We start from the raw sequence: 17029 nt of genomic DNA, 5'->3' as shown, positions 1-17029 counted from the left end.
CGAGGGCGGCCCCGCACCGGGCAAGCGGCCGAAAGCGGATTGCGGGGCCGGGCTCGGGGCGGGCGGCGGCGGAGGGACGGGTGGGTGAGGGGGTGGGTGGCCCGGTACCGGTGCCGGTCCCGCTGCGCGCCGCCAGCTCCCGCCTACCTTCGTTCGCTAGGTCCGCCATTTTACTTCCTCAATCGCGCCCACAATGCATCGCGCAGCCGGACGGCTCCCACCCCGCGGAGCTCTGCGCGCGGCGCCTGCGCGGGTTTTAACGCCGCGCCGCGAGCTGGGGCGCGTGCGCGGGGCGGGAGTTCCGCGGGGCCGCGGAGCCGGAGGGAAGGGTCGGGGAGGGGAGGTTCGGGTGCTGACCCGAGCTGCGGGTCGGAGAGGGGAATTCCGGTCACAGTCAGGGAATCACAGAATGTTGAGGTTGGAAGAGAGCTCCGAGCTCATCAGTGCAACCGCTGCAAGGAGCAGATCCTGGGCAAAGGCACCTAAAGGGCTGCCAGGGTCCTCAGGACCACTCGGGTGTGTCTGGAGAAGCTCTGTAGCACGTAACCTGCACTGAAGAGTGGCTTGTGGTGACCTGGGCAGCCAGAAAGGGCTCCACAGCAGCCCAGTCTTGTTCTTGGAAGTTCTGTCAGTTTGGGCAGGTGAGAGGTTTTATCACCTGGCAATAAAACCAATTAATGTCCACAAACTGTTCACAGAATCACAGAATGTTGAGGTTGGCAGAGACCTCATCACTCCAACCTGTCACCAACACCACAACCAACTACCAAACCATGGTCCTAAGGACCCGGTCCAGACGCCTTTTAAATGCCTCCAGGGATGGTGACTCCACCACTGTCCTGGGCCATTCCAGTGCCTGACAACCCCCTCAGGGAAAAAATATTTCCTAACATCAGCCTAACCCTCCCCTGGCACAGCTTCCATCCCTTCCCTCAGCTCCCATCCCATCCCTCAGGAGCAGAGGCCGTTTCCCCCCTGGCTCCAACCTCCCCTGATGCAGTTGGAGAGAGGGACGAGGTCTCCTTTCCCCTCCCAAACTCCCCCAGCTCCTCAGCTCCTCACAGGATTTGTGCTCCAGGCCCTTCCTCAGCTTTCTTGCCCTCCTCTGGACACCTCCAGCCCTGTGGCCCCAGCACTCAGCAGACTCAGAGCTGTTGGTCCTGGCTCTGGTTCCCTGCTCCAGGATCAACACCCCCAGCTCCCTCAGCTTCTCCTGGGCAGACTTCTGCTCCAGCCCCTTCCCCAGCTCCATTCCCTTCTCTGGACACTCTCCAGCCCCTCAATGTCCTTCTTGTCCTGAGGGGCCCAGAACTGAGCCCAGGATCTGAGGTGCAGCACAGGGGGATGATCCCTGCCCTGCTCCTGCTGCCCACACCAGTGCTGGTACCAGCCAGGATGCTGGTGGCCACCTTGGCCACCTGGGCACACTCTGCCTCATGCTCAGACACTCTCAACCAAACACCCCCAGGGCCGTTTCTCCAGGCACTTTCCAGCCACAAGCCTGGAGCATTGTGTGGGGTTGTTGTCACCCAACTGTAGGACCCGGCCCTTGGCCTTGCTGAACCTCCTACAATTGGTCTCAGCCAATGGATCCAGTCTGTCCAGATGCCCCTGCAGAGCCTTTCCTATCCTGGAGCAGCCCAACACTCCCACCCAGCTTGGTGCCATCTGCCAAGTGACTGAGATGCACTTAACCCCCTCATCCAGATCATGGAGAAAGAGATTGAACCAGAGCAGCGCCAAAACGGAGCCCTGGGGAACACCCCTGGTGACCAACAACCAACTGGATGAATTCCCTTGGGAACACTCCTGGTAACCAACAACCAACTGGACTGAATTCCTTTGGGAACACTCCTGGTGACCAACAACCAACTGGATGAATTCCCTTGGGAACACCCCTGGTGACCAACTACCAACTGGATGAATTCCCTTGGGAACACTCCTGGTGACCAACAACCAACTGGATGAATTCCCTTGGCCACATGCTGTGGCCAAGGACATAAGGACATGTGGAATGAGACCACTAGAAATAACTCCACCAGTGCAGAGACACATGAAAAAAAAAAATATTTTCAGTTGGATCAATTCCAACAGAACCCAACTTACAGAGTCCTGGATCTGCTTCCCAGTGAGTAATGGTCCAGCTAGATAACATCCACAGCTTTTCCCACATCCACTAGGGAGGTCACCTCATCACAGAAGTAACCCAAGTTGCTCAAGCCAGACCTGTCCTTCATGAACTCCTGGCTGGGCCTGATCCCCTGGTTGTCCTCCCTGTGCCAGGGGAGCACATTCCAGATGAACTGCTCCATAGCCTTCCCTGGTTCCGAGGTCAGGCTGACAGGTCTGGAATTCTTTAGATTCTCCTTTCAGTCCTTCCTGTAGATGTGTGTCACATTGGCAAGTGTGCAGCCTGCTGGGATGTATCCTGGGACTGGTGAGAAATGATGGGGAGTGGGCTGGGCTCCTCCAGCAGCTCCCTCCATACTCCCAGGTGGATCCCATCCAGCCCCAGAATCTTGGCAGTGTCCAGGAGCTGTAGCAGGTCATAAGCTGCTTCCTCCTGGGTCATGGGGGGTTCATCCTGCTCAGTTTTCCATCTCAGGGGGCTGAATCCCCTCAGGATAACAGGTCTGACAATTAAAGACCAAGGCAAAGAAGGCTCAGCCTTGTCCTCTTTGCTGGCAATGTTCCCCCCCTGCATCCATGAACTGATGGTGAGCCTCCCTGGCTCTCTTTTTGTTGTTAATGTATTTGTAAAAACATTTTTTGTTATCTCTTACGACAGTGGCCAGACTGAGTTCTAGCTGGGCTTTTGCCTTTCTAATTTTTTTTCTCTGCATGACCTCCTTGTACTCTTCTTAAGTTGTCTGCCCCTTCTTCCAAAGGAGATAAACTCTCCTTTATTCCTGAAAAACAAGGAGCTCAAGAGAGCTGGCAGGTGGTTAAGGCTTCCTCCAAGCACAAGAAGAGTCCTTCCCAGCAGTCAGGGAAACAAGCAGATGTGGTGGGACACTTGCCACTATTTGATGTGCTGAACAGTCCTGAGGAAGCCATCCCAGGGGTCCACAGATACCTGGGAGACACACAGAAAGGCTCCAGGAATCTCTGGGCTTGGGCTGAGCAGGCACCTCTCCTTTCCGAAGCTAAGAAATGGGGAAGAAATGTGGAAAACTGTTGTTTGTCTAGAAAAAGTCCCAGATCTGCTGAACTCATTGACTTCCATGGGAATTAAGCATCTAAATTCTGGAGAGGACCCAAGACTTAAAACAAAAGGGACATGGCAGAGAAAAGCATTCAAGGAAAATAATAATAACTAATATTAATTCATTATTCTGTATTTGAATGCAAAGTCTGATGCACAATATCTGTAAGGAGGCTAAACAGGGAGGCTGGGCAGTTAACTCTTCAGTGACTCCCATTGCATCTGCTGCCTGAAGAGAAAAAAACAAGAATTTCATCCTGATGGGTAAAGCCACAGCTGCACCCAGAGACCAAACCCAACCTCTCAGACTCCAGATGCAGCTTTTGACAACATCCAGCAAGCAGCTAAGGGAAGAGGAGGGTGGGTGGTCTGAGCTTACATCCCACCAGTGCAGGTCCTGGAATGTGGGCAGAGCAGAGAGCAAGGAGACAGCAGGTGACAAATGGCCCTCAGGTGACATCTTTGGGCACCTGATGTCCCAGTGAGTGAGAACAACCCTGGTCAAGCAGAATCAGCCCCAGGCAACTACTGAGACTCTGGTCAGTAGGCTGCAGCATTTTTTATTTGATCTCACCTCACTTAAAGGTGATTTTCTCCTCTTCTTTAGACTTTCAGCAGCTTCCTGAGATTTGTTCTTCTCATTTCATGCCCACTGGCAGCTGGCACTGCTGCTGGCATCTTGGTGTCCCAATGGCAGCCTGAGGCCATCTGTGGGTCTGGACCTTCTCTGTGCCTCTTCCCTGGAGAACCAAATCACATCTAGTGCAGGAATGAAGCTGAAAACATGAGCATGTCACTAATTAGTGTGTCACTAATCACAAGAGAACCATAATTTTGGGGGACCTACCATGTGGCTGACTTAGCTCCCATTTTCATGAAGTTCTTGTCCTACAAACTGAGCCACACATGACAGTTGCAAGGTGTAAGAGTAATTACCCATTATGTGAGCATCTAAAAAACAATAATTACCTTCTGAATTTAAGCCCTTATTCTAATACAGATCTCCATTATGGAACATTTCACTTCAGAGCATTAAAGCCTGTTAAACCTCTGAGAAACTCTGAACGTGTTTTTCTGATGGAAATGTTGGGCAACTTTAATTATAGGAATTCCTGTCCTGGGGTTCTCTAATGAACACATGGTAGGAGCATAGTGGGGGGTGTGACCCAGTTAAGGGAAGTGATTTAGGAAGAATTTACCTCAGAAAGTTGCACTGAGCAGACCTTAAGAGCCAGCAGGTCACAGTGTGCTTTCTATTCAAGTTCTAATTAGAGTCCGTGACACTCCAGCATCATTAACACAAAAGAGGAAAATTAACAGTTTTATCTTAACAGAGTTTGAAGGCCAGAGTCTGATTTAATTTACCTGTAAGTCAGTATATAATAATACCAGCATAAATGTGATTCTGGCACTTTATGGTTTCAGGAAAAAGTAAACTCCACCCCAGCAACTTTACAGTTCCTGTGACTTTTAGAAATTAATTACAAGAGTTACCCGTACCCTGTGAGCTTGTCAACTTGCTGATATAACTAGGATCTATTTTGGGTGCATGCCATTAAGATACTATAAATGCCATACTTTCTGATTAGTACTATTGTTAGGTCAGCATTTCTAAAGGGACATGGCCTAAAAGTCACTCTGACTTTGACAAATTAAATATTTTTTCCATGGCTGAAAGAAAAACCCCAAAACCCAAAAAACCCCCCCAACCCACACTGCTTGAAGGCTTTCTGCTTGTGGGAATTTGTCAGTTGGATGAGCTTGGATAATGAAGGTTTTACAAAGTGTGGTGTTCCATAGCATGTGGTGTAACATCCTCACTTGGCATTTTAATCCAAGTATTCATCAGGAAAAGAAACAGAGGTTCCAGTGCAGGCAGCACCCCAGGTAATCACAATCTCATTTCCAGTTGTATCACTCTACCTGTACCCTTGTTCACACCCTGCTGGGGAACAGCTACACCACCAGGTCAAGCAGAAAGTTGTACCCGAGGCTTCAGAGGTCCCTTTTTCCATCACCTCTGTAATTTTCAGTGATACAGTGACCATTATTCACTGGGAAGCAGATCCAGGACTCTGTAAGTTGGGTTCTGTTGGAATTGATCCAACTGAAAATATTTTTTTTTTTTTTTTTTTCATGTGTCTCTGCACTGGTGGGGTTATTTCTGGTGGTCTCATTCCTTGTGTCCTGAGAGATGGCAGGGACACCCAGCCTTGTGAAGGATAAGGATTCCTTTCCCATCAGCAGTGGGTTTGTGCCAAACTGTTGACCAAAGTCAACAGGAATGTTCTCACAGCTTTCTCCTCGAGAAGCTGGGGGCTGAAAGGAGGGTGCAGTGAGGTGGGTGTTGGTCTCTTCTCTGAAGTAACAGGCAATAAACCAAGAAGAAATTACCTGAAGCAGTGCTAGGGGAGGCTTAGATTGGATACTAGGAACAATTTTTTACTGAAAGAGTGGTCAAAAGCTGGAACAGGCTGTCCAGAGCACTGGGGGTGTCACCTTCCTTGGAGGTGTTGAAAAGCCAAGGAGATGTGGTGCTGAGGGACTTGGCAGTGCTGGCAGAGAAGTTGGACTCAATGATCTTAAGGGTCTTTTCCAACAAAAATGGTTCAGTGATTCTCTGACTGGTGCTTTCCCAGCTGCCAGATTTTTCTGTTTTTCTTCTAGACCCACTTCAGGGAGATGTTTTGTTATAATCCTGACCCTGTGTCCTGTGGCCTCACGACCCTCAGCCAGAAAGTGCTGTGTTAATGACACTGGGTTAGTGAACTGCTGCCAAACCACAGATTTGCAAACATTTGCCCACTGGAAAATACAATAATAAGGAAACCAGATTTGTTGGTTTGATTTCAAGGCAGGTGGGATGTGAAGGCAGTGCTGAAACCTGCAGCTGCACAGAAGTTTCTGGGAAGTATTTAACATGACAGAGATGTTGGTTACCAGCATTTTTTTCAGAGATTCTCATTCTAACTCAGCAGGTGATTTCTTATGAGAAATTTATTTCCCATTTAGGGAGAACTGAGCTGTAGGTTTTTCTCTGAGGACAGAAAACCATTCATCTTTCTCCAGCTGTAAGGAAAAAGGGCATCTCCACACAGGCTTGAGGAAACCCATGTGAGGAACCAAACACACCCACAGGTCTGTGGCAGCTGGGATAGTTTCAGAAGGCTTTCAGGATGTTTTTATGTTCATCCCCTTCTAATATTGTCATCTGCAAAGATTCACAAGGATTTCAGTGGGAAAATCTACAAGGTAAAATCCTTTCTGCCATGGAAGGGTCAATAGCAGTGGACTGATTCATGAGGGAAGCTCAATGTGGTCAACCCACTGCAGAAACTCACCTGGCTTCTACAGATAATGGAATATTCTGGAGCTTACTCAGCATTTCCAGGACTGTATTCCAGGGAATTCCCCTGCAGCTCCTATACCAGCATGGGGCAGTCTGTCACCTCCAGGAAGGGGAATGAGGTTTTGTTCCTGGCTTTCCATATGACAAGGAAGACAAGGTAATGGGTTCAAGCTGCGTGGGGATGGGTGGGGGGTGTTCAGATGAGATATAAGGAAAAATTTCTTCACTGAAAGAGTGGTGAAGCATTGGGACATGTTGCCCAGGGACGTGGTAGAGTTCCCATCCCTGGAGGTATTAAAAAACCAGGGAGATGTGGCACTTCATGAGATGATTTAGAGGTGAAGGTGGTGTAGGACTGACTCTTGGACTTGATGCTCTTGAAGCTCCTTCCAACCATGATGATTTTATGATGATTCTGTGACTCTAAAAAGCCCAGCTGAGGGAAACTCCAGGATTTCCATGACTTCTGCTGGCACAGCCTGCTCAGCCAGCCCTGGCTTAGGGGTTGGAGAAATCTCCTTCACCTTCCTGCCTTGCTGGGAGACCCTGGCATTTTGGGCACAGCCTAAGAGCAACCAGCATTTCCTCTGCAGCCAGAACAGTATACAAGAAAAAAAGGAGTTTTACACCCCCTCTCTGACAGGGCTGAAGTGCATTTTTTCTCTAGAACTATTTTTTCTTGGAGTTCTTTCCCAAGGTGGGGGGGCAGTACTGGACTAGTTGGGTGGTTTCAAATTTGACTGAGTAGCCTGACATGACTTGGAAGCCAGGTTTGTTTCAAGCAGCAAGCTGAAGTACAAATTGTCCTGCCCTACCTCGAGCTTCCTATGATTCTGTGATCTATTTCATCTCTTTCATTCTTGAAAGACTTCCTGAAATGAGCTGTGCAAGAAGAGGACGTGGGCAGTTGTGACTTGACTGCCTGTCCAGATGAAGAGGGTCAAGATGCAAAAAACTGTAAGAGCACATTTGGGGGGTTGGATCCCAGACTCCAGAGCCCAGGAGCTGCTTTTTATTGGAGCATTCTTCCTACTGAACATAACCACTAGATGGGGAAACAAGCACTTGGCTTTTCACAGTTTCTTACTTAAAAGTTTCACTTCTTTGGGTCTAGCTATGCTCATACAATTAACTGTGGTCTTGCCTCTCTGTTTAGCACCCCTACATGGATCCTGCTCTGGTACCCTGTGCTGTTGGGTTTCAGCCCAACCAAGTTCAGAAGTGTTGCACAAGCCCACAAAGGAAAAGCTGTAATTCTGGAGGTGTAGATTGCAGGGGCTCAGGTCTGCAAAGGCTGCAGAGCAGGAGTGTGGCTCTTCCAGGGAGTTTGCAGATGCACCTGCAGAACAGTCAGTGCCTTTGGTCTCTTCAGTCTTCTTTAACTCTGATGTTTTTAAAGATCCTCTAGCACTCTGGAACATTTTTGCCTGTAACCAAAGCAGCTGAGGCCTGACTTGGCTTCAAAACCTAGCACTGAAAAAAAGATAATAAAAAATAACTGGGAAAAATAGAAATAAAGACATTCAAAACTGTAGTGTGTATTAAGGAGGAAATGACAGCTTTGGATTCTGGTGCTGATGAATCTCACAGTCAGTGTCTGTCCCTAAGGATGCCACTGCTTGGGTTCATCAGCCACCATGACTTTTGCCATGACAGTTTTGTGATTGGGCAGTGAGAATGCTTCCTTGGAAAATCACTGATTATGTGATTTCCAGTTTTTTATTCTAAGGGGCATCTTCCTAGGCTTGAGTTGTCAGAGAAAATTCTGCAGCAAGCAGAGGATGAGACTCACAGAGAAAGGCACCTGGCTGAGGACCTCTCTGGGATGGACTCTGTGGTCAGCTCTGCCTCCAGCTCAGGGTAAGGATTTGGTCCCTTGGCCATTCTGAGCAGGGCACTGTGCTTCTGGCAGGCAGCCTGGGGGAAGCACAGCACCAGCAGGGTCCCACTGCTGCAAGGCACAACTCTAGGGGTGTTCAGGGCTCAGGACAAAGCTTTCCCAGGGCCCCTAGTGCATGATTCTGTCAACTGAGAGGGGCCTCCTGTGTTTTGACTTTGCAAATGTTTCCTTATTCATAGCAGACAGCATTATTATCACTTGCTGTCAATTTTAGCCCAGGCCAGGCTCTGTCCCTCTCCCAGCTCTCACCATTCCAAGTCCTGACTTCAGACCTCCTGGCTCCTTTCTGCTCCAGTCATCAGCCACCATTCCCCAGCATCTCCCAGCAGGGAGAGTGGGGCTGAGCCCTGCCAGGAGATAAGAGAGAGCCCCAGAGCTTGTCACAGCCCTGGCTCCCAGCCCAGCCCCTGGCAGAGGAGCCTCAAGAAGTCACAGGCACAAAAAGTGAGGCACAAGTTGTGGATGTGATGCTGGTGGCTGCCTGCTCCTCTCCAAAGGATTTTCTTTTCCATCTTCAAGAGCTGGGAGCCTGGCTTCACTCTGCAGCTGGGGCTTTGCAGATCCTGGTGTTCAAACAGGATGGTTCCTGAGCAGCCCTGGGCTCACCCTGCATCCCAAGCCCTCCACAGCCTTTACTCCAGGTCTAAAGCTTGAAGGTGAGAAGCCTGGGAAGGTAATGCTCAGAGAGCTGCTCAATTTTGCATGGTTATTCATAGAGGAGATCCCAGTTGTGGGCAGGACTTCTGATCCAGGGAAGCATTAAATGTGCTGAGGGATTTGCAGAGACCGGGAAATAGGCTTTGTTATTTCTGGGTTTTCAGAGGTTTTGTGTCATTTTTGTTGTCACAGGAATAGGTGCTGAGGGTATGGGATATCTCTCAGATCATTTGTTCTCACAAAGCTTACACACATCTGGGTTTTGTGAACAAAACTCACAGAGCTCTGACCTTTGAGAAGCAGCTTTGCTCTTGGGCTTCATGGAAGCAAAGGCAGGATACTCACTGTGTCACTCATTCAAGTTTTCTACCTCTCTGTGCATGACAGGCATTTAAACCAGGACCCAAGAAGTCACGGTTCTGCTAGGTCCCAGGAAAAGTTGGTTAGACTGGGCAAAATTAAATTTCAGTCCCTCTTTTGCTACTGGATTTCGTATTAGCTGACCTGGGAAGTGCTACCAGACCTCCCCCACCCACTCTTTTTTTGAGGCAATGTTTTAAACCCGTGGCTTCAACTCCTACATGGACCTAAAAACCGTGTCTGAGGGGAAGCATAGCACGGACCTGAAGCCTTTTTAAATAACCTCGTTATGAAATTCCTCATTGGAATCCTCTTGCCTGCTCCTCGCTCCCTTTCTTCCCGGTGTCCTGAGCACTTTACTGCTCCAGGGGGGACGTTTGGTCCCTCGGATCCCTCGGTGCTTCCTCTCCCTTTCCTTGTGCCTCCCACCATCGGAGGCAGCCGGGTCCCTTGTGGCCGTGAGCAAGCGAGACCGCGGCAGGAAAAAAAAGCCTAAATCGTGTTAATTTCTTGATTTGCTGCTTAAATCCAGCGGTTTCTGTATTATTTAATTGCACGCTCCCGTAAGGAAACCAGCAGGGAGTCCATGGGGTGTGAAGCCGAGTTTCCAGGATTTACAGCTGCCTAAATTCCCTCGGGATTTTTCCCCATTGGTTAGTGTCGGGTTAGCTGGTGACCTGAGTGACATTGTGCCACCAGGCTTTCTGCCCTGCCACTCGCAGGCTTTTCTCACCTCCCAGCAGGGATTAAACAAAAACCTGCAGTGAGCACAGCTGCAAATTCAGAAGGTAAGAGCGGGTGGGTGGGTGGGAAAGTGGAAAGAAAGGGGGAGGGGGGGAGGGAAGGGAAGTGTGTGTGGAAATGAGGCAGAGACAGAGCTGGGAGCACGGAAAGCCTCGGAGATCCTCAGGCTGCCGGGATTCCTGCGGTGGTGACAGGGTGGCATTTCTTAGCGTGACTTGATCATTCACACTTTGATCCAGTCTTTAAAGAAGAAGAAACTGCTGGAAGTTGTTGGACTTTTCCCCAAGTTAGGAGGTTGTGAGCTGGGCTGAGCTGGGGCTGGGCAGAGCTGAGCAGAAGCAGTGAAAGCATCAGGGGAATCGGTTTCTTCTGCTTGGTCAGTTCTGTTGGGATCCCCATTCTGCAGCCTCACCCTTTGTGCCACTGCTAAACCAAAATATTCCAAAGCAGAGCAAAGGAGGCAGAACACGATTCCAGAGTTATTAGCACAGCAGATACCGCAGGTATCCTGGCAAACGTGGCACAGATCATGGGAGCAAAAGAGAGCAGCAGCAGCCCGGGGAGCTGATAAACACCCCGCTGGCAAGGTTTTCTTCCCAGGCACTTCAGCATGGAGTGGTGCGAGCAAAAGGAGTGGAATTTTCCAGCTGGGGACTCAGCCCGCATGTGCCTCGCTGCCGGCTCCCTGCCCGCTGCCTGCGGATGCCCGCGGAGCTGCAGGCGCTCAGCTCGGAGATTTCTCAGGGGCTTCTCCTAGGTCAGGAACAATCGCTGGAAAAGTAGATCAGAGAGCTCACAGAGGAGGTGGCCTGATAAGCTGGGAACGTGCCTGCCCTTTGGCTCAGTTTCTCTAATGAGCTGAGAGAGAGGTTTTTTTGTTGCCTCTGTTGACAGCCTGCGAGCCCAGCACCACTTCGGGCTCCTCGGGGCGAGATCTTGGCCCCTGGTGCTTGCCCAAGCTCAGCCTGAGTCCCAGGGGCACACGGGGCCACTGCTTCACCCCTCGGGTTGATCCATGAGAGAGGACGGAGGGAAAAATCCCTTCCTGGGGGCTTGGCAAGGATGCTGGGTTAGAGGCAGAAGGGGGCTGGGTGGTGCCTGGCGATGCTGGGGGGTGGCAGGGGACACCCAGCTCAGCCCTGTCCTGAATCACAGCTCAGAACTGGGCTCACCCCCTGCCTGGCTGGGCCAGGGAGACCCAGGCATCAAATCCGTGGAGTTTGGATGGGTGAAGAGTGCCCAGCAGACCCAAATGAGACCATATTATTACTGAGCAGCTCTGGAGAAGTATTGGAAATGCTTCAAAGTGATCAGAGATACAACAGGAGGAGAAAAGCTGCTGAAGCTCATTCAGCTGGAAGATGGTTTATTGATTTAACACTGCATTCATCTCCTCACACCTATAAAAGAGTCACCAGACTGGACAAGTTCTGCCTAGAAAAGCAGAAAGGCAAAGAGATGGATTTATTATCACCTGCAGAGTGATTATCTCCATCAGAGAAGATTCTTTTTGTATCTTTCTGGTACAGCTTCCAGGAGATGCTTCCCATTGGAAAGCTGTGAAGATTCCTCCTAGGACCCAGAATCTTTGAGCACTTCATTTGAGGATCTTATGGCAAGGCTGTACCCCAAGGTGAAACATAGGTTTTGTCAAAATGAGGAGCCTAAGAAACATAACAAAAAGATGTTATAAAAAGAGTGAAATAAATTCTCTGGAGAAGAGAGGTAGAGCATCCTTTTCTGAGACAGAAGTTGAAAGAATGAAAGACAAAGTTCACAAGGAGTGGCTGAGAGCAGATGGTTTTAGGGGATTCTGGAATTCACTGAGGGAAAGCCAAGGATGGGTGTTGATTTCCTCTAGAACTGTGCTTCCTCTGAAGTCCTGTAGTTTGGAATTCTTCTCATTCCAGAAAGCCAGTGAATAACCAGATAGACTCCCAATGGAAAGCAAATTGCAAAATCAGACCCCAGGAGCCAGCACAACTCTGTGGTCTGAGACCTCACTTGGGAGAAGAGGAGGAACCCCATGAATCTGTGCTGAGGGAAGCAGTGATTCCAGGGGCCACCTGGAAGAAACTTGGAGGTGCTGCTGTCCCAGTGACTGCACCAATATCCTCCACCTTGATGAAGCTTTTCCAGCTCTCATTTGCACTTGATCCTCTGGCTCTGCAGGTACTGGCTGCATGGCTGCATTTCCACATAGATTCAGCTGCAGCCTCTGGTGTGGCAGTGTCAGGATTACCATTAGCATCAGTAAGTTCAGTTTGGCTCCTCTAGAGCAGCACCTGACTGCTTCTTTCTAAATACCATGCATGATTTCCAGGGTCAGGTAGAGCCAGGCTTATATAATTTGCCTGGAATTGTGGTGAATTCATCCCCACCAGAAGAGAGTAATGCAGGTTCAGATTTTTTTTTTTTTTTTTTTCTAAATAGTATATTCTACTTAAAAGAAAATTAATTAACACAGGGCTATTCCTGTCCTGGAAAAGGAGGTCAGACTAGATGATCACAGCTGGTCCCTTTTGTCCTTGTAATACATATACACAGATACAGTGTTAGGAGCTGGTGGAGAAGAGCACAAAACCAGCAGCAATACCATGCAGAGAATGCCAAAGAAAATGGGCCAAGTTAAATTTGGACAAATATACCATCAGAGCAGCAAAGTAAAGCATTTCCACCCTGTTTTCCCAGCTCAGAGAAGGCAGACTCAGCCCACACTGGTACCAGACTGAGCTGCTGGAACCAGCACTGAGGCTTCTTGACTTTCTCCAGTTTGCACAATGGACTGTAGCAGGATGCCAAAAAGAAAGCTGCATTCTGCTGCTGGAAAGCCACCCAAGCCCTTTCTCTGAAGTAATTAATTGCCAGTTCAGACATTTCAGGTTATTAATTTGGATCAGGGTGTGCGTGGAGGTTCTGTGTCTCATCCACGCAAAGTGTGTTCAGAACAAGTGGTAACTGTGTCCACCAGTGCTCAGAGGGCTCTTGCTGCTGCCAAGAAATCTTGTTTATTAGTTATGTATTGCTTGGCCACATAAAAATTGCAATTAAACAACACAGTGTACCCTACATGTACCCTACAGCTGCTCTTGCAGTTTTGGCCATCCTGCTCTCCTCTGAAATGCCACCACCCTGATGCTGAAGAATATAAATTTCCCCCTCCTCACTCCCCCTCACTCAAGCCAGAGACTTTTCCAGAGTGATGACTTCCAACCCAATAACCTGTGTTTCCTGAGTCCTCAGGTGGGTTGGGTGGGTTCCCCCCCTCCGCAGCACCCTCTGGCAGCTGAGAGCTGAGGAGGAGCATCAGGAAAGAGAGAACAACTCTGAAAAGGTGAATATCCTCAGCAAAGGCAAAGGACCATAGGAGAAAACACCTCCAAGCTGACCCTCACTGTTTGGAAAGCATCACTCAGAAGGAATGGAGTGAGATCCAGCAAGGCAGGAGATGGAGGGATAAGAACTGATCCCATTTAATTCATCCTGTTGCAGACACCCAGCCAACCTGCAGGCTGCATTGCCTCTTCCTTGGCATAGAGAGGTTTGCAGAAATAAAAGAAAGGGAGAGGGAAGGGCCCAACCATTGCTCCTACCCTGGCTTCTCCCTCTCCCCAAGGCAGCAGGGGCAGAGCACATCTGTCTTGTGACAGATTCTCATGGAATGAGTTTGGGTGTGAGAGTTTCAATAAGAAAAAATCTGTTTGTAAGGGCAATCCCTGGAAGTGGTGCCCTCCCTCCTGCTGGCAGGATGCATTTCCTAGAGCTACAGCTGGTGGAGGAAGAGGGGCTCTGAGAAAGGCTTCTACCTGCTGTGAATTACCTGTGAGGTTGTAGTGTAGCACATCTGGAATTCAGCTGCCAGAACTTCTGAGAGACTGGGACAGAACTGCAGCTCCCAGCATGTGGAAAGACTTGGCCAGCAGCTTAAATGCCAGCAGAGCACAGAAGAGACAGTTCTGGTATTTTGCTTTTTCTGACTAATGAGCTGCAGGAGCAGGGGGATGGCTCTCCAGCCAGCTTAACAAAGGGCACAGACAAACAGACAAATATACAAATATACAACCAGGCAGCTGGTGGCTTTTAGCTGGAACTGTGGACAGAAAAACTGTGACTGTGAGCAGGGAGAGAGCTGGAAAACCTGGGAACTTGAGGAGCAGGGAAGCTGCTTGGGATGAGCAGCAAGAGAGGCAGTGAAAGAAAATAAATTAAAAAAGCAGTGCCCCGTGGGGCACAAACCATGGGGCAAAGCTGCATTCCCAAGCATGGGAAAATATAAAATAAGCAGAGTTAAATGTACCAGTACAGTAACACAGGCCTGAAAAAGGTCTTCAGGAGGAATTTGTTGATGGTGTGAAAATTAAATCAAGGCTTTTTCAAATACCTGAGGCAGAACAACTGCTGGGGAGCTTGTATGCAGTGCCAGCATGGGGCTGGAAGGACAAGTCCAGAGCTGGATGAGGGCAGGGAAGAAAAGCTGGATGGCTCCACACATCTGAGTTTCCAGCAGGCAGCAGGGAGGGAGCAGGGAATTCATTCTCCAGTGAAGGTGTCAGTAAAGTTTATTGAAGAGTTTGGCAGATTCGAGCATCACCAGAGCAACCACCTTGGGCATCTGCAGTTTGCAAGGGCTGGGCCTGTATAGAGATGTATGGAGATTTGTAAAAAAAAAAAAAAAAAAAAAAAAAAGTACAAAAAAATCACCCAGCTTCCCAAAGCAGAACTCCCTCTAGAAGTGTGCAGCACAACTTCCCTGTGCACCTGGGAGAAGGAGGGAGCAGGAGCTGGGATTCAAAATAGCTGAAACGTGTCAATCACAGACACTCTCAGCAGAACCAAGGAGAAAAGAAGGGCACTTGTCAACACCAGAAACTTCAGGAGCTCACCAAGCTCTGCCTCACTCATCAGTTGAAATTATCCTGTCAAAAAATCGGGGGAATAATTTTGGTCATCAGATGTACCATTTTTTAATCAGTTTCTCTGTTCCATTGTCCCATCAAAAACTCCAAGCAAAATGTCCTGGCAGGTGCTGTCAGGGGGAACTCATGAGATTCTCTTTCTCTTGTAGCCCTCCTGGCCCTCTTCTCCTTGGCATTTCTTGGCAGCTCAGCTACAGGAGGACTCTGCAGAGCACCAGGGAGCTGCAGTCTGTCCAAGGAGGTAAAAAAAATGATCATGAGAGGCACTCACATGAATCCCTGTCCTAGCTCAGGTGGGAGCAGAAACCAAAACATTTCTCTCCATTTCTGAATTTTCCTGAATTTTGGGTGTCGCTTGAGTTGAAATGTTGACTTCTTGTTCCAAAATAGGGCAAAAAAAAAAAATGTTGAAATATTGACATTTCCCATGGGAAGGAAATTCCATGATTTGAGCAGCTCTGTGAAACACACAGGAGGTTCCTTTGCAGAAACTTGGAATGAAAGTCACATCTGGGTAATTGGATTCTGCTCCCTGGGCCAAGTGAACAGTGCAGGATAGAAAATGAATCCAACCCCCCAAATGAAGGTTACTGTAACAAGGAGAACAAGACCACAAAAATTGCAAAACCCAGGGAAGAAAGGCTGGAAGGATTGCTTAACACCACAGAAAATCACCTCTTTCCCCACAGCAATTAGCAACTGGGAATATCCCAGTGGCTTTTTGCCCAGGAAACATCCATGGTCCTGTGACAGGTCCAGGTAAGGATGGTTCACATGCATCCTCCCAACCATCCTCATCTCCAGGTGATGGGGCTGAGCACCCTCCAAACATTCTCAAAACTTGAGGGGAGAGATTTTCCTCACTTCAAACTGAGCCCTCTTTTATCTTTTGAAAAAAGATGAATGCACCAAGTGTGGATGGAAGGACAGTGACACCCTGGGATGGTGGACACAGTCATCTGCTTGGGTGTTTCTGCAGCCTCAATGCCTCATCCAGGTTGGGGGTAGCAAACTGAATTTGCTAGCAGAGGTTCCCATGTGGCTTTTTTCTTTACATTGTGAATCAACATTGTGAGGTTTGCTTTTTAAAGCTCCAATAGATAACCAATGTCTTTCTTAAAAAAGAGAGGCCTGCTGGACCTGCAGACCTCTCTGTGAAAATCTTGGCCCAGAACTTCACTTGTCTGTGTCTTTCCAAGTTGGGCAGAGGGCATTTTTAGAAGGGGGAGTGAGTGCAAAACAAACTGCCCTCTCCCTATTTAACATTTTAAGTCTACTTGTGGGATTAGTATAAATTATTTTATACTTTGGAGAGAAAACTCACCAGGGAGCTGATTTGGGAAAGCTATTCCAGGCTGGTTTCCAACAATCCTTTCTCTTCAAATGGCTGTGCAAGAAGACTCTTGGTAAGGTGACTGAGTGACAGGAGGCACAGTTGTCACGTTGCCTCTCACAAGAGTGACATTGTGAGTGTCCCTTTTACCCATTGTGGATAAGTCACAGCATCCCATGGTCTCTGTGCAATGTGGCTCTCCTGGACAGAAGAGGAGTTTGGGTTTGGTCCCCAAGGATTCCTCCACCCTGCAGGGCATCAGGCACCTCCTTTCTGAGGGAGCAGAGCTCTTCACCTCCTCCATTTAATATTTAAGAACTCAAAGGTGTCTGGAAATTGCCAGAGGTCCAAGTCAAAACAAAACATGGGCAAAGCTGCAGGAGGAGTGTTTGAGGCGTTGGTCACTCTGCGTTCACGGCTAAACAAAAGGTGGAGGAGAATTCACCTGGGGACTGAAAAACTGAGGAGGGCTGAGTCCAGATTCTAGGAGCAAAGCTGAACTATGGGCAGAGGAAACAGAAAAGCACAATTATCTCACCAGAGAGAGATGCAGGGAGGATGGCTC

General features: G+C 48.9%; 2 protein-coding genes across 7 annotated transcripts in view; one reads left to right on the top strand and one right to left on the bottom strand.

The window, feature by feature from the left end:
• RANBP3 (RAN binding protein 3) overlaps positions 1-265 on the bottom strand; it is a 42234-nt gene extending 41969 nt beyond the window's left edge. The window contains exon 1 of the mRNA XM_071727486.1: positions 148-265. Within this exon, the coding sequence (XP_071583587.1) occupies positions 148-169 (22 nt within the window). The 5' untranslated portion in view covers positions 170-265. The remainder of the gene's footprint in view (positions 1-147) is intronic.
• An 8641-nt stretch (positions 266-8906) lies between these two features.
• LOC139788011 (excitatory amino acid transporter 4-like) overlaps positions 8907-17029 on the top strand; it is a 35995-nt gene continuing 27872 nt past the window's right edge. For 2 of the 6 annotated variants that reach the window (XM_071727489.1, XM_071727487.1), the window contains exons 1-2: positions 9699-10259; positions 15281-15372. The gene's annotated coding sequence lies outside the window, so the exon portion shown is untranslated. Of the gene's footprint in view, positions 9111-9698; positions 10260-15280; positions 15373-17029 lie in introns of those variants that run through there. The other 4 variants (XM_071727492.1, XM_071727491.1, XM_071727488.1 and 1 more) reach the window with 3 other exon arrangements.

The sequence above is a fragment of the Heliangelus exortis genome, chromosome 28, assembly GCF_036169615.1.
Source record: "Heliangelus exortis chromosome 28, bHelExo1.hap1, whole genome shotgun sequence".
Classification (NCBI taxonomy): domain Eukaryota; kingdom Metazoa; phylum Chordata; class Aves; order Apodiformes; family Trochilidae; genus Heliangelus; species Heliangelus exortis.
The sequence above is the reverse complement of the archived record's forward strand: the minus strand, read 5'-3'. Positions and strand labels throughout refer to the sequence as shown.